General features: G+C 37.9%; 1 protein-coding gene across 1 annotated transcript in view; it reads right to left on the bottom strand.

Moving 5' to 3' along the window:
- LOC150076358 (transcription factor E2F8-like) overlaps positions 1–24,159 on the bottom strand; it is a 229,884-nt gene that overhangs the window by 88,681 nt on the left and 117,044 nt on the right. The window contains exons 4-5 of the mRNA XM_090387330.1: positions 23,187–23,317; positions 2,764–3,027 (exon numbers count right to left, since the gene is read on the bottom strand). Of these exons, the coding sequence (XP_090243456.1) occupies positions 2,764–3,027; positions 23,187–23,317 (395 nt within the window). The remainder of the gene's footprint in view (positions 1–2,763; positions 3,028–23,186; positions 23,318–24,159) is intronic.

Genomic DNA, 24,159 nt, shown 5'->3' with positions numbered 1-24,159 from the left:
TTGCAAAACTTAAGCCTTTCTTCGTAAGAGCACCCCTTTGTTCCATTCACTAATCTTGTTGCCCTTCTCTGTACTCGTTCCAGCAGCTCTACATCCTTCTTGAAATGAGGCCTCCAGAGCTGTATACAGTACTCTAGGTGTGGCCTGACCATTGCCTTATACAAGGGAATAATCACCTCCTTATCCCTGCTGGAAAAATTCCTGTATATCATTGACAATACTCCATGAGCTACTCTTGCAGCCCGTCTGCACTGCTCAGAGAACTTCATATCTGCCTGCACAACCACCCCCAAGTCCCTTTCATTCTCTACCACTGTCAGTGTAGTACCACAGAGTTGATACGTTACTCTGGGGTTACTGTTTCCCATATGTAGTACTTTACATTTGTCAATGTTAAACTTCATTTGCCACCTCTCAGCGCATCTGCTCAACCTTTCCAGATCCTGTTGCAGCAGCATAGTGTCAGTAGTGTCCTTGACAACCCTGCCAACCTTTGTATCGTCTGCAAACTTGGACATTAAGCTTGATATACCATCATCAATATCATTTATAAATACAGAAAACAATAATGGACCCAACACTGAGCCCTGAGGGACTCCACTAATAACATTAGTCCACTTTAGTAAAATGTGAGCTAGTGAGGTGTTAATAGTGTGTGTCTGCCTTTATGGTGTTGTTTATTTATTCAGTTGCTACACGCACGCAGCTTTGTTTATGTGTATCAAGCCTGCCTCCCCATTTTGTAATTGTGCTTTATTCCCTTAAAAATGAGTAAAATACTTAAAAGGTGTGAAAAGGAAACACCCTGGTGAAGACACTACAGGTTCAGAGAGAAAAAAGAAAAGCAATGTGGATAGACAGATGGACTGGGTCAAAAATTCTTTAAGGAAAAATTTGTAGCGGCCTCGGGTTTATGGTCAAAATCACACTTCTGGCCAGAGGCCAGAAGTGGGAATTAGACCATAAACATGATTTTGAAGTGTGATTTTGAGGGTTTCTGGGAAAACCCCCACTTACTGAGGTTTTCCTAGTAAGTGGGGAAAATATGGCCAGTCTGCCTCTGTTAGAGAAAAAAATATGAAATTGTGAAACACTGAGCGAAATGAAAGAACATGTGATATTGCACATGCTACAGGCCTAAATGAGGCAATGCTGAGAATTAGAAAGAATGCAGAGAAAATAAAACAACTTTCATAGCAGGAACAACTCAAAGTGTAACAAAATCCATTAGATCAAGACCCAAAGAATTAGAAGAGATGGAACAGCTGTCATTTGTTTGGATAGAAAATCAAACAAAGAACAAGTCTGCTTATGATAGAAGCAAATGTATTAGCAATATTTTATTACATAATTGTGTTTGTCAATGATTTGGTTACAAATGTGTGTTCAATCTTGGGTGGTCGACACCTAACCCTATTTTTCCCATAGGGCCTGTTATTTATATTGCACGATTTTGCATTTCATGAGGGTTTCTAGGAACACAAGTATCGTGCTATACGAGGACAGACTGTACTTTCTTCTAATAAACTTCAACAATTATATGAAGCTAAGAGCTTTGCAAGTTTGCAGAAACTAAGTTACTAAATATGTATTTAATGCATGCAAACTTGTGTGGTCATCTAATGTATCCTTTTCCTGCATCACTGTGAGAGCTACATGATGGAGTACATACTGGGTTCTGCTTTTTTTTTTTTTTTTTTTTTTTAAACCAATGCAGCTCTTCAGTCCTTCAGTATTTTCACTGCTGACTGATGATGCAATGGAAGGTCTGAAGTGATTAGCTTTCTTCTTTCTTGTATTCACATACATCAAAATTTCCTTATCCCCATTCTTTGCACTCTTAGCCACTGCTTTCTCATAAGAAGTACTGGCCTTTATGTGTGGTACTATTACAAATCAACTTATAGCTGTTGTAAGCTTCAGTACTTATCATCATTCTGTAACTATCTTTTTCTGCTCCATTTGAACAGCCAGCTCTGCAGTCATCCATTTTGGCATCCTCCTGTAATATTTCCTTAAAGGTATGTATGCATTCCTGGCATCTGTGATTTTTGCTTTAAAAATATTTCATAATTCAAATGTTTTTGCCATTGCTAGGCAATCTGCCAATCTGCATTTAAATACAGTTAAGTTTCAGCCATTTTATTTGCAAAACTTCTGACATTACTGTAGACACAGGTGAGACTAAGTAATCTTCTATAGTTTACTATCCTGACACACCCCTTGAAATTATACAGGTCTGTATCCCAAGCTTTATCTTCCCTCTCATTTGAAACGTTGCTATCCCAAGCACATCGTATCAACACCAGATGTTGTGGCAACAAACAAGAATTCATGAGGCCAGTGCAAGCATTACTTTGACCCATATCATCAGATTCTGATGATATCGATCAAAGTACTGCTTGCACTCACCTCATCAATTATCAGTTTCTCCAATTCTTAAATAATTATTTGGACTATTTAAGACTTTTTTTGGGACTATTTTGGACTATTTAAGAACTGAACCCACGAAGAGCTAAAAGAAAACCAGGATGACAACAACAGGGATGGTATGATGAAATTCAAGAGTTCGTGGGCAGTAAATGGATGGCCATTGCACAAAACTGAAGAAACTGGAAAGTTGCTGGAGAGGCCTTCATCCTGCAGTGGGTTGAAAATGGTAGATGATAATGATGATGATGATAAAGAACTGAAACAGCAGGACGGATTTATATTTCTCAAAAACGCCCTGTAGTCAGGAAATCTGAGTTTAAATATACTTACTGATGAAGCAAGAAAGAGCATAAGGAACCTCTGGCTCATCACACCAAGTGATTTCTCTTTCCTAACATCAGAGAATGAATTTGATATATCTTCAGATAAACTGCTACTACCAGATGCAGACGTAAAAGAATCTCTACTACATGACTGATCTTCAATTTCACTATCAGCAGAAAAATACTGGCTACTCGATTCCAGAGACTGTGTGAACTGAAAATCTTTAACTGAGTGGATCTGTTCAGCAATGTTTTCCTTTTCAGCAAGAGCCTTTAAAAAAATTGATATAAAGCAAGGTTAACAAATGCTTTTGACTGGCATTCAACTGTTCAAAACATTTTTCAAACATTTAACAAACAAACAAACAAACAAAAAAAAACCCTTTTCAAAAGGAAAATGAATATATAATAATAATTCTACACTATGAAAAAGCAAGTAAAGTCATCCTATTAGTTGCACAGGGATAACTGATTTACACATTCAGTAAACATAAATGCATTAGAATCAGTAGAGGCATTTGATGCAAGAAAGCAAGCTTATGCAGCATCAGCCAAGAAAAAAAAAAATAATAATAAATAAATATATAAATAAAAAATAACCACTTCCACTTCACCCCTCTGTTCGTTTGAAATACCTGTCCAGCTGAGCCTTAAACTTATTTAGGCTATCAACTTCCATGACAAGGGATGGAAGTCTGTTCCAACAATCAACCACCCGCTGGCTAAAGGCAAATTTCCTCACGTCTATCCTACATCTGTCTTTCCTCGATTTGAATTTATGCTTACTTCCTTTGCTGCCTCCTTTAATATAACTGTATAGATCCCATCCACCCCAGGTGCCTTTCTTGTATTTATCTTCAACAATTTCTCCTCCACTTTACTCTCAGTTATTACAAGATTCTCTAGCTTACTGCCAGAGTTGAATACACCTCTGGCATTCCCCTCGCTGAATAACTCCTCATGTGTGAATGTCGATGCAAAATATTCATTTAGTTTGTTAGCTACCTGAGCAGGATCATCAACAGTTGACCCATCGATATCAAGTAGACCAATCTGATTCATCCCCTTCCTTCTAGAGTTTACATAAATAAAGAACTCTTTGCTGTTTTTCTTTGCATCCCTTGCCAAAGATTTCTCGTAATCTGCCTTCGCCTGCCTAACCTCCTTTGTAACTTGGTTACAGATCAACTTGTATCTATCATAGTCTTCTGTGTCACGTGTTAATTTGTATGTATCCCATGCATTTTTCTTCTCTGCCATATGTCTCATTAGTTCATCTGACATCCACTTAGGCCTAAACCTTGAACAATATTTCTTAGTTGGTATGTAAAGCCTAGTAGCTTCCAAGATAAGTTCTTTGAATGCTTCCCATTTTGAATTTGCTGTTGGTAACATCATCAGTTGGTCCCACTGTATAGAATTTAAGTACTGTCTCAGTCCATCATAGTAGCCTTTACGAAAGCAATAACCCTTCCCTTTACCCCTAATGGTAGTTACCTCTTTGAGTAAATCCCACTTCAGCACACTGTGATCACTGCCACCTAGTGGTTCATTTACCTGCAGATTCTTAATGCATGAAGAATCACTACTGATAATCAAATCAAGAGCATTACTCCCTCTAGTTGCCTCTCGAACATGCTGATGTAGAAAACAATTATCCAATAAATCCACAAAAGCCTTGCTAGTGTGCGAGTGACCAACCCACAAATTCCAGTCAATATCTGGGAAATTAAAATCCCCCATTATAAGACTCTCTGATTTACTGGCCCACTCTATTTCCCTGTACAGTATCTTATTATACTCATCAGAGTCATTAGGCCTATAGCACACTCCTACTCTGAATTTTGATTTTCCTATGCTTATGTCACACCAAACTGACTCGACACTGCCCTGTCCATCGATGTCGACTGGCTTCACTTCCTTGGATTTTATGTGTTTCTTAACTAATAGCATAACCCCTCCTCCCCTCCTGTCCTGTCCTGTCTATCCTTTCTATACACATTGTATTCCCCAAATTACAGTTCTGCATTCCTTATATCTGTGTGACACCACATCTCTGATATCCCAACAATATCTGCCTTTGATGTTTTGAGCAGTACCTCAAATTCATCAAATTTATTTACCAAACTCCTAGCATTGGTGTACACGCAAGTATACATGCACCTGTTTCTATTCTTAGCTACCCTAACACAGCCCATGTGTTTACTTGTACCGCAATGACTCCCAGCAGTCTCCGAAATATCCTGCATCTTGTTTTTCAGGCTTCTGCTCATTTCAATAGAAGCAGTGCAAGAATCACTTCCACCTCTGCCAGTGGCTACTGTTAATCTATTAGTCCTTGTATCCCTCCCCAACTAGCAGTTTTCCGACCCACCTAACACTGCCTCGACAGCCTCAGCAAATATTCTTGCACGCTTTCTATTTAAGTGTATCCCATCCCTGTAGAAGCAGTCTCTCCTGTTAACAAGTACAGACCAGGCTGAAAAAAATTCTACCCCTTGAGCCTTGCAAAATCCCTCCAGGGTCGAAATGATCGACAAGGCTCTCATCATATACTCCCTCCTATCGTGTCTGGGCAGAATTGCAGACACTTTCAAATTCAACCCTAATTCATGGCTTTTTTTCAACAGTGACCTGTACTTGCTAAGTAATTCTGCCGGTCTCCTACTCTTAATATCATTAGTGCCAACGTGTACAACAATATCACCTTTTGTGCCATTAAACTATAATAGTCATTCATGGGGAACTGTATAAAATGCTTTACTGAAGTCAAGGTAAATAATGCCAAAGTTGCTCCTTGCACCAAACTGTTTTATGATTTTGTCATAATAATTATCTAGATTGGTCAGGTAAGACCAATAACTTAATTAAGTAACAAAAACCCACACTGTGATCCTTTACGAATACCATCGTATTGTATCCTTAATCAAACTCCATGATCTTACTCACCACTGTAAAATAAAAAAATATATAAACAAATAAATAAAAATAGTATACAGCTGAAGGTCACTCACTGGCTTACCACTCCATACAAACGCCATGAAAGAGAACGCCTAATGAGTGACCTCGACCACTTCTTTTCCTCTCTGCTATAGTTACAATGGTGACAAAAACAAAACTTAGCAATCTTTGCTATTACATATGCAAAACCAGTTGAATTTCTCCATGGTACATTATTAAAAGCAAAATGTCATGTAAACCAATAAAGATTGCCACATTTAAAACAATTATTACTTAAGAAGAATAGTTTTTCTTATTCTCCATTGTAAAGTGTTTTTCCTCTGAAGCACATACATTGATATTTTAACAACACATGCCATGCTGTGACTATATTTATTGTCATTTGTTCACATTTAAACTGGACCATTATTTACATTATAACCTATCTTTTAACCAAAAACATTTACAGATGTAAAGAAATTCATTTGTTGGTGTGAATAATAGGTGCTTCTCCAAAACTACTCAATTACTGGGTGTAGCTCCCTAAACTCTGGAAAATTTGGGTATTTCTCAATTTCCAAGAGTCATGGATTTTAAAGAGCTTACTTTAAAAAAAATAACTCCTATATATATATATATATATATATATTGATACGAAAATGCAGTAGTGTATTTAATGTTAGATATAAATAATAGATTATATCAGAACCGATTAATGCCATCTGTATGGTCTTAATGGTTTAAACATTAAATCTGTCTGTAAATATATAATAATATATATATGGTAGTAGTTGAATGTACCTCGAAGGTGAGGTATAAGTACATCGGTATAGTGTAGACCCATTGTAGCCTGTGATACGCCATAACCCATCAAAACATGAAGACCTATGCACGTGCCAACGTAAACTGGAAAAAAAATAATATATACACATACAACATATAAAAATTATTAACATGTTAATTATAGGTATGTAGATACGTTGAAAGGGACTTTATCGAGGGCTAACCCTTTCAATGTATCAACCATAATTAACGAGCTATCCGTTTCTGTTATCATCATCCAGTCCAACAAATCCAAATGATAGTAAAAAAGTATACATAAGTGTGGTATACGAGAATGGGAGTTCCAAAAAGTAGACACCCAAGTGTGCATGCCCGAAAATTTCAACTTTATTAGGATGTTAAGGTTATCAATGTATAATAAAGTATGATAAATTTTGCAGTAGACTGGCGTGATGACATTTAGCCCGACAGATAGCTAATTTACAAAATTAATAGTTAGTATTACTAAGAATGAGATCCATCCACTGTTATACTTATATATGTGATAAGAGTTTAGCATTTTAATTATTAAATCAAAAAGATAGCAAGCGCTAACAGAAGGTGAACGGTGGTAGAGTAGAGTATAGCTATAGTACCTCAATCCCCCTCGAATTACTCTAACAGTTCATGAGGTATGAGGCCTCCATAGCAAGCTGGGAAGGAGCAGTAGTGCGTAGCACACACTTCTTGATTAGACCGGGGTTCGAGCCCATCACCACCAAATACGGAGGATGCGGAAAGATCAGGGAATGACTACCGCATATCCCGGAGCAATATGGCCTTAGTTGCTAATTCTCCTAAAAAAACAAAACATGAGGTATGAAAAGTAGTTTTTTTACAGCAGAAAGCAAGGTCAGCATAGGAAAAAGCAAAGATAAGGTTACTTAAGATTAAACTGGGAGTGCAACTGCCCATCCCTTATAGTAAGGGATCCTGGTTTTTGATTAGGTACGAAAAATTAGCAAGCATAAGCAGTGTCTAAGATATCTAAAAGGTCTAAAAGGATACGACTTACCACGTGTAGTCAGACAGTTAGAAAGACCGAATAAAAGCGCATATGTGATATATATGCGGCAATAGCAGTGTCAAGCGCCTACTGGTGTTTATAGTTAACATCATTAAAATTTCTAAAATGCTACTATTTATTTCAATTAATTCATTAGTATGTGGTGCCCTCTGTAGTTTTGTTATGTAAACTGATAGATGGTTCTCGAAGTAAAAGTAGAGTATGAAAAGAATATTTTTCCTGCCCATGGAGTAAATATAGGTACGACTTTTTCAATGAGTGTAAGCTATATATAACATACTCCATGGGTAGAACCTACTATATACATATATATATACACACATGCCCAGCCAATTGCAAGGATGTCATCATGATAAGACCACGAAATGTAACCACCAAATTTAAATGGCGTAAGTGCCATTCAAAACTTGATCGCATAAGTGCCATTCAAAACTATTATTGTTGGACTGGATGATGATAACAGAAACGGATAGCTCGTTAATTATGGTTGATTCTTTGAAAGGGTTAGCCCTCGATAAAGTCCCTTTCAACGTATCTACATACCTATAATTAACATGTTAATAATTTTTATATGTTGCATGCGTATATATATTATTTTTTCATATATATATATTATATAATTTTTATATGTTGCATGCGCATATATTATTTTTTCATAAATATAATTATATATTATATGTTATTTTTTACGGGCCTCCATAGCCAAGTGGTCAGGAGAGGGAGTGCAGTAGCACACGGTCTTTGAGTAGACCTGGGTTCAAGTGCCTGACTGCTGAATACGGTCGATCTGCCAACCCGCATTGAACCAGCGTGGCAGATTATGGTCCATTTCCCTCAGCATGAATTGTTGAGGAGGCTTCCATCCTGCAGTGGGTTGATAATGGCTGCACTTTACTTTTTTTTCTTTTTTTTTTTATTATTATTTTTTTCCAGTTTCCTTTGGCCCGTGCATAGGTCTTCATGTTTTGATGGGTTATGGCGGATCACAGGCTATAATGGGTCTACATTATACCGACCTACTTATACCTCACCTTCGAGGTTCATTCAACTACAACCATATATATTATTATTATATATATATATATATACACAGTGCTTTTTTTGGGACGGTACGCAACGGTGCACCGGTTTGGGGCGCTGACTCCCTTTAGAAAATACAGCTGCGAGTTACAGGCTCTGAAAAAAACGATAAGTGTTTGCTTTTTATTTACATAATTGTTATTTTATATTGTACTTAATACGTAGTCTTATAGTTCTAATTACGGTGGTTATTTTTATTTTAATTTATATAAACAGTTTTTGTGGATATACGTAATACTTTATAAAACCATTAGTCCGTTCGAATCTTGCAGGCATTGTTTTTTGTTTATAGTGATAGGGAATTCAAATTTTTAATTGAGGTAGCTAGGTAGCTCTAACGTATAATTATAGAAACAGTAATACGCTTCACTGTTTCTATTAGATAGCGTAGTATTGACATTTAATTTAATTTAATTTATTGATCTTATTAATTTAAAATATCATGCCCCAAACTAGAGCAGCAAAGCAATGGGCACAAAGTGGCAGGAGTGCTGTGACTCGTGGGAAAACTGAGGGGGGCGATTCTCCAACGCATCACAGCCTAAAAAAATGTGCAACTTGTGAAATGTTTGCCGAACTATCTGGAACGGAACATATTGCCATGGGGGATGTCTTTGTGTGTGCGCACGGTGTAAGGAAATCAGCCGACAACTCAGCGTTGTTATGGGCCTATATGAGAGTTTGAAGGACAGGGTGGATGCCCTTGAAAGATCTAAATTGAGTGGCCCATCAGGCTCTCAGCTGCCCACATCAATGCCAGAGCTTGCACTTGGTCATCACGCAACACAGCGGCAACCTCCAAAGCAGATTGCGCTGGTCCCAAAGGAACTAGTAGTTGTTGGGGACTCTATTGTCAGGGAAACGGGGAACATCCTTTGTAAAAAGGATAGGTGGAACAGGACCAGGGTATGTCTGACAGGGGCAAAGGTTGATGACGTTGTAGAGCAGATATCATCTTTTAGGGGCACAAAAGGTGATATAGTTGTACACGTTGGCACTAATGATATTAAGAGTAGGAGACCGGCAGAATTACTTAACAAGTACAGATCACTGTTGAAAAAAAGCCGTGAAATAGGGTTGAATTTGAAAGTGTCTGCAATTCTGCCCAGACACGATAGGAGGGAGTATATGATGAGAGCCTTGTCGATCAATTCGGCCCTGGAAAGATTGTGCAAGGCTCAAGGGATAGAATTTTTTTCAGCCTGGACCGTACTTGTTAACAGGAGAGACTGCTTCTACAGGGATGGGATACACTTAAATAGAAAGGGTGCAAGAATATTTGCTGATGCTATCGAGGCAGTGTTAGGTGGGTCGGAAAACTGATAGCTTGGAGGGATACAAGGACTAATAGTTTAACAGTAGCCGTAGGCAGAGGTGAAGGTGATTCTTGCACAACTTCTATTAGAATAAGTAGCGACCTGGAGCGAGGGGTGTTGGGGGTTTCAGGGACGGATGGAAGTCATCGTGAAAGAGGTGGGTATATGGGATGTGTTAGAGTAATTAAGAATAAGAATAGGTGCATGTATACTTGCATGTATACCAATGCTAGAAGTATAGTAAATAAATTTGATGAATTTGAAGTGTTGGTCAAGACATCAAAGGCGGATATTGTTGGGATATCAGAGACGTGGTGTCACACAGATATAAGGAATGCCGAACTGGAATTTGGGGAGTACAATGTGTACAGAAAGGATAGACAGGATAGGAAGGGAGGAGGTGTTATGCTGTTAATAAAGAAAAACATAAAATCAAAAGAAGTGCATCCAGTTGATATAGATGAACAGTGCACTGTTGAGTCAGTTTGGTGTGACATAAGCACTGCGAAAGCAAAAATAAGAGTAGGAGTGTGTTATGGGCCTAATGACTTGAATGAGTACAATGAACAATTGTACAGAGAAATAGAGTGGGCTAGTAAATCGGAATGTCTTATAATGGGGGATTTTAACTTCCCAGATATTGACTGGAACTTGTGGGTTGGGCACTCACACACTAGTCAGACTTTTGTGGATTTATTGGATGATTGTTTTCTGCAGCAGCATGTTCGAGAGGCAACCAGAGAAAGTAATAAGTCAGTCCTCGTATAGCACGATAGTTGTGTTCCTAGAAACACTCGTGTAATGCAAAATCGTGCAATATAAACAACAGGCCCTATGGGAAAAATAGGGTTAGGTGCCAAAAACACAAGATTGAACACACATTTGTAACCAAAAACATTACAAACACAATAAATAATCGTAAAAAAATACTTACGTATTTTATTACGACTATTACGTAATAAAATATTGCTAATGCTTTTTCTTCTATCGTAAGCAAACTTGTTTTTTGTTTGATTTTCTATCCAAACAGATGACAGCCATTCCATCTCTTCCAAATCTGTGTGTTTTAATCTAATGGATTTTAATTACACTTTGAGTTGTTCCTGCTATGAAAGTTGTTTTTATTTTCTCCGCATTCTTTGTAATTCTCGGAGTTGCCTCATTTAGGTCTGTAGCATGTGCAATATCACATGGTCTTTCATTTCGCTCAAAGCGTTTCAAAATTTCATACTTTTTCTCTATCGACAGAGGCGAACTGGCCATAAGCCTTACCAGGGAAACCCCGGTGGGCCGGAGGCCGGTTGGATTTTGGCCATAAACCATAATATGAGGCCACTACAAATTTTCCCGGGTAAGAATTTTTGATCCAGTCCGCCTCTGTTTATCGATATTGCTTTTCTTTTTCTCTGTGAATCTGCAGTGTCTTCACCAGGACGCTTCCTTTTCACACCTTTTAAGTATTTTACTCATTTTTAGGGAATAAAGAACAATTACAAAAAGAGGAGGCACCCTTGATACACATAAACAAAGCTGTGCGCGTGTAGCAACTGAATACACAACACTGTAAAGGCAGAGATACACTATTAACACCTCACATTTTACTAAAGCACATTTCTGGGGGTTACTACCATAAAACAATAAAAACAATTTCCAGTTGCGTTTCTGCTAGTGGAATCTGTTATAAACTGGTAGTAAAATCGATCTAATTGCATTTGCGATAAACCGATAGCTGGAATTGTGTGGATTTTTACGTTATTATGGTGAAATGTGTTTCCCCTTCATTGATATAAAAAACAAATACATTTTCTGAATCTTCTCTTCATTCCTATCGTGTTGCGTTCGGTTGGGGTGATTCTGCGTTCGACTGCCATTTCTTGTAAACACAAAGGCGAATCGTGCATAAGCGAATTCGGTTCGTGTTATATAAGATATCGTTCCCCTATTCATAAATCATGTATGATCGAATTCGTGTAGTGTAAACACGTGTTATACGAGGACTGACTGTACTCTTGATCTGTTATCAGCAGTGATCATTCATGTATTAGGAATTTGCAGATAAAAGAACCACTAGGTGGCAGTGATCACAGTGTACTGACGTGGGATTTACTTAAAGATTTAACTACTATCAGGGGTAAAGGAAAGGGTTTTTGCTTCCGTAAAGGCGAGTACAGTGGTCTCCGACAGTTTTTAAATTCTGTACAGTGGGATCAACTGACAATGTTACCAACAGTAAATTCTAAGTGGGAAGCATTCAAGGAATTAATCGTGGAAGCTACTAAAAGGTTCATACCTATTAAGAAATATTGTTCAAGGTTTAGGCCTAAATGGTTGTCAAATGAACTAATGAGACTCGTAACAGAGAAGAAAAATGCATGGGATGCATATAAATTATCAAGCGACTCAGAAGCATATGGCAGATATAAGTTAATCTGTAATCAGGTCACAAAGGAGGTTCGGCAGGCAAAGGCAGATTACGAGAAATCCTTGGCAAAAGATGCTAAGAAAAACAGCAAGGATTTCTTTACTTATATAAACTCTAAAAGGAAGGGGATGAATCTGATCGGTCCACTTGACATCGATGGTTCAACTGTTGATGATCCTGCTCAGATAGCAAACAAACTGAATGAGTATTTTGCATCTACATTCACACGTGAGGAATTATTACAGTTTGAAAATGGAAGAAGGTTATCAAATTGTAGCAAGATACTTAATGATTTTGTAATAAGCGAGAGCAAAGTGGAAGAGAAATTGTTGAAGTTAAACGTAAGAAAAGCACCCCGGGTGGATGGGATCTATCCAGTTATATTAAAGGAGACGGCAAAGCAACTAAGCAAACCCTTAGCCATAATTATGAGAGCATCCTTGGACTCAGGGGAGGTTCCCACGGACTGGAGATGTGCAAATGTATCCCCAATTCACAAAGGGGGATCGAAGGGTGACACGAGTAATTACAGACCAGTTAGTTTAACTTCTGTTCCGGGTAAAATAATGGAGTCACTGGTTAAAGATGCATTGCAGGATCATCTAGACAAGACTGCAGCAATAATTCAGACACAGCATGGGTTTGTTAAAGGAAAGTCTTGTCTGACAAATTTGATAGGATATTATGATGTGGTTACAAAGGAACTGGATGCGAAAAATAATTTTGATATCATATATTTGGATTTCAGGAAAGCTTTTGACACTGTTGCGCATGGAAGACTATTGTACAAATTGGAGCAGAATGGTATTAAGGGTAAGTTGCTACAATGGATAAAAGGATGGTTAAGTGCGAGAAGACAGAGGGTGGTAATCAATGGGTGCTGCTCTTCTTGGACTAATGTTATTAGTGGAGTCCCACAGGGTTCGGTGTCAGGTCCACTGTTGTTTTGTATATTTATCAATGATATTGATGAAGGTATATCAGGCTTAATGTCGAAGTTTGCAGATGATACAAAGGTTGGCAGGGTTGTTAATGACAGTAATGGCAGTGTGCTACTGCAACAGGATCTAGATAATTTGGGCAGATGGGCTAAGAAGTGGCAACTGAAGTTTAACCTTGACAAATGCAAAGTACTACATAATGGTAGAAGTAACCCCAGAGAAACGTACCAACTGTGTGGTACTACACTTAAGGTGGTAGAAAATGAAAAAGACCTGGGAGTAATTGTGCAGGCAGATATGAAGTTTTCTGAGCAATGCAGACAGGCTGCCAGGGCAGGTCATGGGGTTTTGTCAATGATATATAGGAATTTTGCTAGCAGGGAAAAGGAGGTGATTATCCCTCTGTATAAGGCAATGGTCAGGCCACGGCTTGAGTACTGCATACAGGTCTGGAGGCCTCATTTTAGGAAGGATGTAGATTTACTTGAGCATGTACAGAGAAGGGCAACAAGATTGGTGAGGGGAATGAAGGGATCCTCTTACCAAGAGAGGCTTAAGTTCTGCAAATTGCAGTGGCTGGAGACTAGGCACCTGCGCGGTGATCTGATTGAGGTATATAAGGTCTTGAATGGGTTGAGCACGCTGAATTCTGATGGGATCCTTCCACTTGTTCAGATTACGAATCTATGGGGGCATAAATTCAAATTAAGAAAAGACAGATGTAGAATAGATGTGCGGAAATTTTCCTTTAGCCAGCGGGTGGTTAATTGCTGGAACAAACTTCCATCTGTCCTTGTGGAAGTTGATAGGTTGAATAAATTTAAGGAGGAACTGGACAGGCATTTGGAGGGAATGGTGTGATTTTATTTTATTTTTTTATTTTTTGGCTGATGCTGCATAAGCTCATACATTTGCTTTCTTGCATCACATGCCACTACTACTACTACACAGTGCTTTTTTTGGGACGGTACGCAACGGTACAGCGTGCTGGCACCTTTATTAACAGTGACATTTGGATGCAGTGCACTTCGAAATTAGTGATATTCCGTAAATTTTTTTCATGTGGTTACCTACTATACAAATAAGTTTAAAATTATTATTTAACTACATTTGCATTTTTCACTGCCTATTGTTAAGATATTTTCTATAAAAAACTGTATAACCATTTTTATAATTCTAAATTACTCAGTCGGACCTCTGTTTAACAAAGTCCTTTTATAGTGAATTATTTTGAATTCTCCTTGGAAGATACATTTAAAATTCTTTCCATTGAGCGAAGAAAATTTTCATATAGCGAATGGATTAGGAGAGAATTAACTCGGTACAAACTGTTCGCATTTCTGGCCTTCGGGCAATTAGTGCTGCTGCGTTAATTAAGAGAGGCAAAGAGATTAGCATTCTACAACTTAGTGGTACCTGGTAAAACCTATCCGACCGCCTGTCCCATATACGGTGATGTTGTTTGTTATTTGGTTTTTAGGAGCATTAGCAACTAAGGCCATATTGCTCCGGGAATATGCGGTGGTCATTCCCTGACCTTTCCGCATCCTCCGTATTTGGTGGTGACGGGCTCAAACCCCGGTCTAATCAAGAAGCATGTGCTACGCACTGCTGCTCCTTCCCACCTGGCTACGGAGGCGCCTCCATATACGGTGAAGTCGAGCTGGTCAACAGTGAACAGATCAAGGGGTATGGTCCACCTTCCCGTACAGGAGCCATATTCAAAAAAAAATTAAAAGTTAGATTTCTCTAGTGTGTTACATTTTCCACATCTTGTTGCTTGTCAAAGTAAAATTGAAAATATTTGAAAATTTTATTAAGTACATTACACAATTACATTTACTGAACAAAACATTGAATGAGAATTTTTTTGATAATTAACAAAATTTAAAATGCTGTTTTAGTTCACTTTCCAGGCGGGCCATAGGTTGGACACCTCTGTGAATCAACTGTAAGCGCCCCATTCGAGAATTAGGAGGGAGTTATTTTCTTTTACCCCAACAAATAATAATCTGTTGTTTCGCGGAAGTGCATTATCCACATTTTTCCGTAAATTTTTCCTATTAGCATTAGCATTAGTAGAGGCATTTGATGCAAGAAAGCAAGCTTATGTAGCATCAGCCAAAAAAAAATAAAAAATAAATAAAAAAATAACATAAATAAATAAAAATAACCACTTCCACTTCACCCCTCTGTTCGTTCGAAATACCTGTCCAGCTGAGCCTTAAACTTATTTAGGCTATCAACTTCCACGACAAGGGATGGAAGTCTGTTCCACCAACCAACCATCCGCTGGCTAAAGGCAAATTTCCGCACATCTATCCTACATCTGTCTTTCCTCAATTTGAATTTATGCCCTCTCAGGTGATTATTCTGAGCAAGAGGAAGAATCCCATCAGCATTGAGCATGCTCAAACCATTCAAGGCTTTGTACACCTCTATCAGATCACCTCGCTGGTGCCTAGTTTCCAGACACTGTAATTCGCAAAACTTAAGCCTTTCTTCGTAAGAGCATCCCTTTGTCCCATTCACCAATCTTGTTGCCCTTCTCTGTACTCGTTCCAGCAGCTCTACATCCTTCTTGAAATGAGGCCTCCAGGCCTGTATACAGTACTCTAGGTGTGGCCTCACCATTGCCTTATACAATGGAATAATCACCTCCTTATCCCTGCTAGAAAAATTCCTATATATCATTGACAATACACCATGAGCTACTCTTGCAGCCCGTCTGCACTGCTCAGAGAACTTCATATCTGCCTGCACAACCACCCCCAGGTCCCTTTCATTCTCTACCACTGTCAGTGTAGTACCACAGAGTTGATACGTTGCTCTGGGGTTGCTGTTTCCCATATGTAGTACTTTACATTTGTCAATGTTAAACTTCATTTGCCACCTCGAAGCCCATCTGCTCAACCTTTCCAAATCCTGTTGCAGCAGCATAGTGTCAGTAGTGTCCTTGACAACCCTGCCAACCTTCGTATCGTCTGCAAACTTGGACATTAAGCCTGATATACCATCATCAATATCATTTATAAATACAGAAAACAATAAAGGACCCAATACTGAACCCTGAGGGACTCCACTAATAACATTAGTCCATGATGAGCAGTGTCCATTGATTACCACTCTCTGTCTTCTCCCCCTCAACCACCCCTTTATCCATAGCAGCAATTTGCCTCCAATGCCACCTGCTCCAATTTGTGCAGCAGTCTTCCATGTGCAACAGTATCAAAAGCCTTTCTAAGATCCAAGTATATAATATCAAAGTTATTCCCTGCATCCAGTTCTTCTGTGACTGCATCATAGTATCCAATCAAATTGGTCAGGCAAGACACTTCCCCTTAACAAAACCATGCTGTGTCCTAGCTATAACTGAAGTCTTGTCTAGATGATCCTGCAGTGCTTCTTTAACCAGTGCCTCCATTAATTTTCCGGGAACAGAAGTTAAACTCACAGGTCTATAATTACTTGTGTCAGCCTTTGATCCCCCTTTGTGAATTGGGGTCACATTTGCACATCTCCAGTCCATGGGTACCTCCCCTGAGTCCAATCTCTGTCCAACCCCTATCTCTGTTTACATGGTCACAGTACCTGAATATCCGAATGACACTGACATTTTGGATAGTTTCAAAAGAAAAGAAAAGAAAAATATCAAATTTGAGAACTAGTGACAATACCAATGATGAGAGAAGGAAAACAAGGACAACAAAGGTATTAAAACCTTCTAAACATGAATTGTTAGCATTTGGTGAAAATAAAGTTTTCACCAAATGAAAATTCAATTAGAAAATTACAGTTAAATTAAAGAGATACAATTCGTGGATTTCGGGAATACCTAACTGAAAAGATGGTTTCGGAAGAATTGAAGCATTTGATGTACGCTCTGAGTATGATACCTATTTCATCGAGTGAATATGAACAAGGATTTTCACAATGAATCTGATCGCCAGCCCAACCAGAGCTTCGTTGATGACAAAAACAGTTTCGTCACTACTGTTTCTTAAAATTGCAGGCCTACTGCTGACCTGCTTCGATCCAGCAAAATATGTCGATTCATGGCTGCTTCGGAAATGTCATTCAGCAAGAGACGCACAAAGAGAAAGAAAAGAAGTCAACATAGGGTGTCTGATGAAAACTTAATAAAAATTTGGAATATTCTACAAAAACATTATTACGAAAGTATTTTTACTTGTTATTTATTTTTACTTATTATTTTTAGGGTTCTTCATTAGACTACGGACCCTTATAACGTCACTCGGTCATCTGTCCGTCACAGCATTGCATCTATGGAATCACTCGACCTATTGACTTAAATTTTGCATGGGGTTGTACATCATGTGGGCCAACATAACGCCATATCGATCGTTGTTGACAAAAATTTGTTTGAGAAATTGGGGTAAAATGTGGGGGAGGAGACATAAAATGTCGACAACCTATAGCTTATTATACACCATTGGAAAGAGCTCAAACTAGTAGGTTTAAAATATAGGTTTAAAATATTTTTTAAATTAGAAATGGTGGCGCCAGACAAGAAAATTTGAGTAATTTGTGTCCCCCCATCTATTTCCGTTGCTAATGGAGCTAAAAGTTTAAAAATCACATTAGTTATGCGTTATTCGATGCTTATCAAGGGAAACTATTCCGATTGAAATGTATCATTTACTTTTTGTGTTAAAATTAAAAAACCAATTTTTTATTGCGCTTCGATTCTTTGTACTAAGTAACTCTCCTTTTGGTGACAAAAAGGTTGCTAAATAGTTAGTTAATAATTCTATAAAGGTCATTTATAAATTTTGCGATGAGAAGTACTTTTTAACAATTTTCCAAGCTGGAGTTGTCCCAGCAAGGAGGTACTCAGACAGCCAGTGTTGATACAGCGGTGGTGGTGGTGGGGAGGCACCTGCTCGGAGTCTTGCATGGCCCTCACCTGCCAGTTGTTTCTCTCCCAAGACTTTAAATCGCTTCTCCAGAAAGAAGTCGGAGTTGCTTCTCCCACCCTTGTCATTCATAACAACTGGAAAGACTCAAATAGAAAACGTTTTCGTTAGTTTCTCAGTTTCAGGCCAAGCCAGGGTACTAGAAACTTTTTTCATCTACCATAAAGCTCTCTATTTGAGATACTACACTAATGACCATTTGTGACTAGGGACCCTTCATGCTGAGTGCCCGGCACTAAGTAGTTGACCAATTTATTTACTTATTTTTTTTTTTATACTTGAATAATAAATTTATGCTTAATAAACTGTGTTAATATACTAAATTTGTTGTTCTTATTCCAAAAACATTACTAAAGTAACAATATCAGGAAAAAAAAAAATTTTTTTTTAACTTTAAATTTCCAATTTTTCCTGATAGCAAAGAATGAGTACCAGCACCTATTTTTTTACAAAAAAAATACTATATATATATATATATATATAGCATTAGGCTCTACCACTATTACTAACATCTTTAACAGATATTATATTTAGACTATTTTAAATATATACAGGGTGATTCCCTACCAGTGCAACAAACTTGCAGGAGGTGTAGGGGCACAAAGACGAATCGAAATCACATAGCATTGCAGGGTCCGAAATGCCTTCATTATGCGGTAGAGGACGTTGAACGGGAGGTCGCGTGAACAGCGATCCCACTGGAAGTCAGCATTTGCGAACCATTTCTGTTGAAGAAACCAAGTAGCAAAAATCCTCTGGAGTGGATAATCCGCAGGCTCCAATGATTGGACACGTTGCAGATGGTATGAACTCGTTTGGTTTGTTGATAGTATCCTCCATAAGGTGGATTGGGAAATACCCAATCGTTGACTTATCGCTCGAGTACTCGTACTCGGATTGCCTTCTGCAAGACGTAGGACATTCTCCTCATTGTCTGGTGTCCTCGTCATTCGCTCTCGATTCATGGTACCTCTTGTGAAACAACCAGGCTCACGTAACCTTCTGTGCACATGTGCAAAAATCGTATGATAAGGAGCACGCCTGTGCGGGAAACGTTCCTGGTACAAGCGCAGAACGGCGAGCCCATTACAGTCCGCAGCTCCATACGCGAGGTGCATGTCGGCCAGTTCAACATTTGAATACTTGTCCATCCTACTGCCTTGGGAACCGGTTCGCAAATGCTGACTTCCAGCGGGATCGCTGTTCATGCGACCTCCCGTTCAATGTCCTCTACCGCATGACAAAGGCATTTCAGACCCTGCAATGCTATGTGATTCCGATTCGTCTTTGTGTCCCCTAACACCTCCTGCAAGTTTGTCGCACTGGTAGTGAATCACCCTGTATATATGCTTTTTGCTGCCTCTGATGTTTTATTTACCTTTTTATTTTTATTATGAAAGATTCAGTTTTCAACTATTCAAACATTATTCAAATATATGTATAATTATATCACATGACAGTAGTGGGCAGATTTGCTAACGCTGTGCCCGTGCTGCCATCCATAGTTCATTTTTGTCTATATAATCTGGTTAAGATTACTTTTTGTCAGTGGTGTGGCTTTGCATTGGAGTGCTTGTATCTGTCCTATTTTTAATTTTCGCTGCATCGGGACCACCACTATTCAAGTCTTCTGCACTGGCAGTTCAATCTGGGGATCGGGTGTTGGACTGATCTTTCGATTGACTCGCCTTTGCGACAATTTGTCTAGCAATCGAAATGCAGCGATTCCCTGACCATAATTGGCTTTGTGGTCCTCTGTGGTGAGATAAATAATAAATAAATAAATTTTCTGTTTATACTCTGGGACGACCAAACGGTCAGAGGAGTTCACAAGATAGACAGAATACACGAAACAGCACCGTATTCAGTAGTCACGGGCTTGAACCCCGGTCACTCAAGGCACGTGTACTTATGCACCCGCGCGCCTGACCACTAGGCTACAGCGGGGCGTAATGGTCAGTCTATTATTGATTTATTTTTGTTTTATTTTATTGTAGTTGGTTTATATCTCTGTTGGTGGTATTTCACATAAATTTGGACTGGTGCCCGTCAGAGGGGGCACCGTTAAATTTCTATTTAATTGGCATTAAAAATTTAATTGATTATTATTTTATTATCTTTGCATTTAGATGTTCTAAATTATCTTGGAGAGTTTCTGCTGCAATATTTTTACTCTTGTTACCCTTCTCTTCCCTCCCTGTTGGTTTGATCGTTATGTTTAATTTTGACTATTTTCGCTCTTCTGTCTTGCCATGCTGCTGGCATTATTTTTATATTTTAAAATTTATTTATTTTTTATATATATATAAAAGATAAATAAAAAATAAACTTGATATATATATATATATAAAGCAGTCTTTCCCTATTCACATTTTTCCTTCATTTTACTATTCCCTCTCTTAGCCCTACAGACCTCAAATGAGGTTCCTTCCCCCTAAGGTTGGTTGCCAAGCTAAGTAGCCCACACATTCAGTATTTCCTCATAGCACAACACAAATATTGCTTCCTCTACATCTAAAAAACTGTGTTTTCTCTTTCGCTCTCAGTGTTACTTTTCTTCCAAATAGCCACTCACTCTACAAATCTCAAATCCACCTACCAGGGAATATAGAATGAAAAAGACTACAGTAATTGCACAAGCTGACATGAAGTTCTCTGAGCAGGTACAAATGGGCTACAAGAACCGTTCATGGGATTTTGTCGATAATATATATGGAATTTTGGTAGCAGGGATGGCAAGAAGGTAATTAATGTATTATATAAGACAATAGTAAGGTCACCTGCTGAGTATAATGTGCAGATATGGGAGTCTCGTTTTAGGAAGAATGTGGAACTTTTGGAGCAGATACAGAGAAGAACAACAAAATTAGTGGGCATGAAAGATTTCTTTCTTTCCAAGGAAGACTTCAGTTCTGCAACCGGCAGCACTTGCAAGGAGATCTGACTGAAGTATTTAAGACTTTGAATAGACTGAGTAAGCTAAATGTTGATGGCATCCTTATTCCTGCTCAGACAACATACATAAGGGGCATAAATCTAAATTGAGGAAGACTAGTTTCAGGACAGATGTGCAGAAATTTGATTTCACCAGAGGGTAGTTGATTGTTAGAACAAACTTTCATTTGATGTTGTGGAAATGGGTAGTTTGAATAAATTTAAGGAGGAATTAGGCAAATTATTAAATCAGACAGGTAATGGGAGGGTTTTTTTTTTTTTTTTTTGCTAATGCTACATGAGCTTGTTTCATTGAATCGTGAATATTACCCACAGCATAGGAAAATACATGCTGGACTTCACTGTATTTTATATGAACAATTAGCACTCAAATTTTTTCTGCATAGAAAGCAACCTTCAAACCCCTATATTCACTTATGCTTTTAGTTCTATACCTATCATTACAGAACTTGAAACGTGTGTGTGTGTGTGTGTGTGTGTGTGTGTGTGTGTGTGTGTGTGTGTGTGTGTGTGTGTGTGTGTGTGTTGTGAACCCTCATACTAAGCTAAAAATAATTTTAAAAAAATAAATACAGTAAACCCCCGCTATTCGCGGTATCTGTATTCACGGTTTCGCGTATTCGCGATCGCTGATTTAATATAAAATGAAACTTAAAAAATGTGAATTTTAAAGTGCCGTGAATATTTTCCGCCATAAAAAACATGGGCGTGGCTAAAATTATCTTTCCCGGTCAAAACAGTGCTCAGTGGGTGGGGGGAGAGGGGTGACAAAATCGCGAGCGTGGATGTTTCTCGCTAATCCTTGTTCAGTATGTGTTATGCGTTTGTCAGGGAAGGTTTCGTCGTTTGCTTTTAATTTATATGCTTATAAATTGAATAAATTTATCAATTTATAAATCGATATGCTTACAAAAATGATAAATCTACCGTTTTGCAGTGTAAAACAGACTTTTTCGAGTGTGTTAACGGAAGAAAGTGACTTTATTGTGGACAAGTTCTTTCTGACCCCTACAAAAATATGGCTACGAATAAAAAGAGAAATGTGAAAATATCAAAGAAGGTAATCACAGTAGCGAATAAAATTGAGTTATTAAACAAAATTTCTAATGGTGAAAGTGTCTCCTCAGTGGCAAAACATTATAAAATCAATGAGTCAACGGTACAATCAATTAAAAAATCGGAAGAAAAAATCCGCCGTAGTGTCCGTGAAAACACGCTAATTGTTTCAAAAATTTCCTCTGTAACTCGTGATGTTAAATTAGAAAAAATGAAAAAGCTTTAAATCTGTGGATAGAAGACCGAACTCAAAATAAAATTCCGTTAAGTTCACTCATCATTCGTGAAAAAGCAAAACTCCTTTATCAACACTTTAGCGAAACTGGTGATAGCACTGGCAGGATAAGTTTTTTTGCTAGCAAAGGCGCTGGTTTGAAAGATTTGTTTGAAATTTCTAATAAATATTACATTTAATATTAAATTGTTTCTTATTTTCATTTCGATGCCATATGCTTGAATTTCACTATGTACTGTCTATGTACATAGTCATATTATGAAGGTACATATAATACATACATAGACAAAATTTTTGACTAGTTTTTGTTATGTATTTCGTACTTTGGAACGGAACCCCTTTATTACTATGGGAGCCAAAACTCAGTATTCACGTTTTCGGTATTCGCGACATTTCTCAGGAACATAACCCCCGTGAATAGCAGGGGTTTACTGTACTGGCATTATGAAAAAACATGGTGCACTATACAATATAATTAAATTGATATTAACCATTGGGTGGGGACTTAAGGAGAATATTCATATAAAGTTATAAATTTTAACAATGGGATGGAGGTAATAAAAAAGACATTTCATTTTATGATGGGGGGGGATGCATTCCCACTTTATTATTGCTAAGTGGAGTTTACTATGAGAGTTATAGATCAGGAGACTATTAATATAAAACTTATCAAATTAACAGTAATACTAAATTTATTACCTTTAATTTACAAAGTGTTCCAGGTAAAGCTGCTTTCCCAAACCACTGGTACTTATTTTTGGCAACCTTTGTTAACAGCTCCACACTTTCCAGGACATTAACTATGTCATAAATTCTTCTCCTCTCTACTCCTAAAAACAAATCAAACCACAAGTTTAAGAAACAAAAATTCTTTATCAATTCTATGATATTTTTAAATATAAAAGAATCACCAATGTACCACCCAAAGCCCAAAAGAGGCATATTCCAAACTATAAAAAGATTAATAATGCTCAGGCATTGTAACATCTTTTAAGCTACTTTCTGCAATCTAATCCAAAACTTTGGATTAGATTGTAGATTGGAAAGCTTCATAGTCATCATTTAGTGTTAGTACTGAAAAATGATGCAAGAAAGTAAGCTTATACTGCATCAGCCAAAAAAAAAAAAAAAAACCTTGATCATCTGTACATTTGTGTAATTGGCCAATCCTTCTTTATTCAAACAACCCACTACACAACACCAGGTGAAGGTTTACTCCAACAATCAATCTCTTGGCTGAAGGCAAATTTTCACACATCTTTGCTGCATTTTCATAGACCTAATTCAAGTTAGATTAATGTCCCCATATGTATGTTTCATATGGGGATACATTTAGTTTATTCAATCTATTTAAAACCTTAAACAATCAGGTTACAATCAGGTCTCCTCACATCTAGTTTGAAAAAAGACAGAATCCAATCTTTCTTGGAGAGGGCATCCTTTTGTACAACTGACTAATCATGTTACCCTTCTATGCACTCACTAAATGGATCCACATCCTTCCTAAAATAAGGCTTCCAGAATTGCATACAGTACTCAAAGATGTGGCCTAACCTCTGCATATACAATGGTATAATCATGTCCTTGTCCCTGCTGGCAAAATCCCAGTATTACTGACAGAAACTCTTGAGCTGTCCTAGCAACCTGTCTACACTGCTTAGAGAATTTTGTT

Source organism: Mastigoproctus giganteus, chromosome 13, assembly GCF_048544385.1.
Source record: "Mastigoproctus giganteus isolate SK-2022 chromosome 13, ASM4854438v1, whole genome shotgun sequence".
Lineage (NCBI taxonomy): Eukaryota > Metazoa > Arthropoda > Arachnida > Uropygi > Thelyphonidae > Mastigoproctus > Mastigoproctus giganteus.
This window is presented reverse-complemented; position numbering and strand designations above follow the sequence as displayed.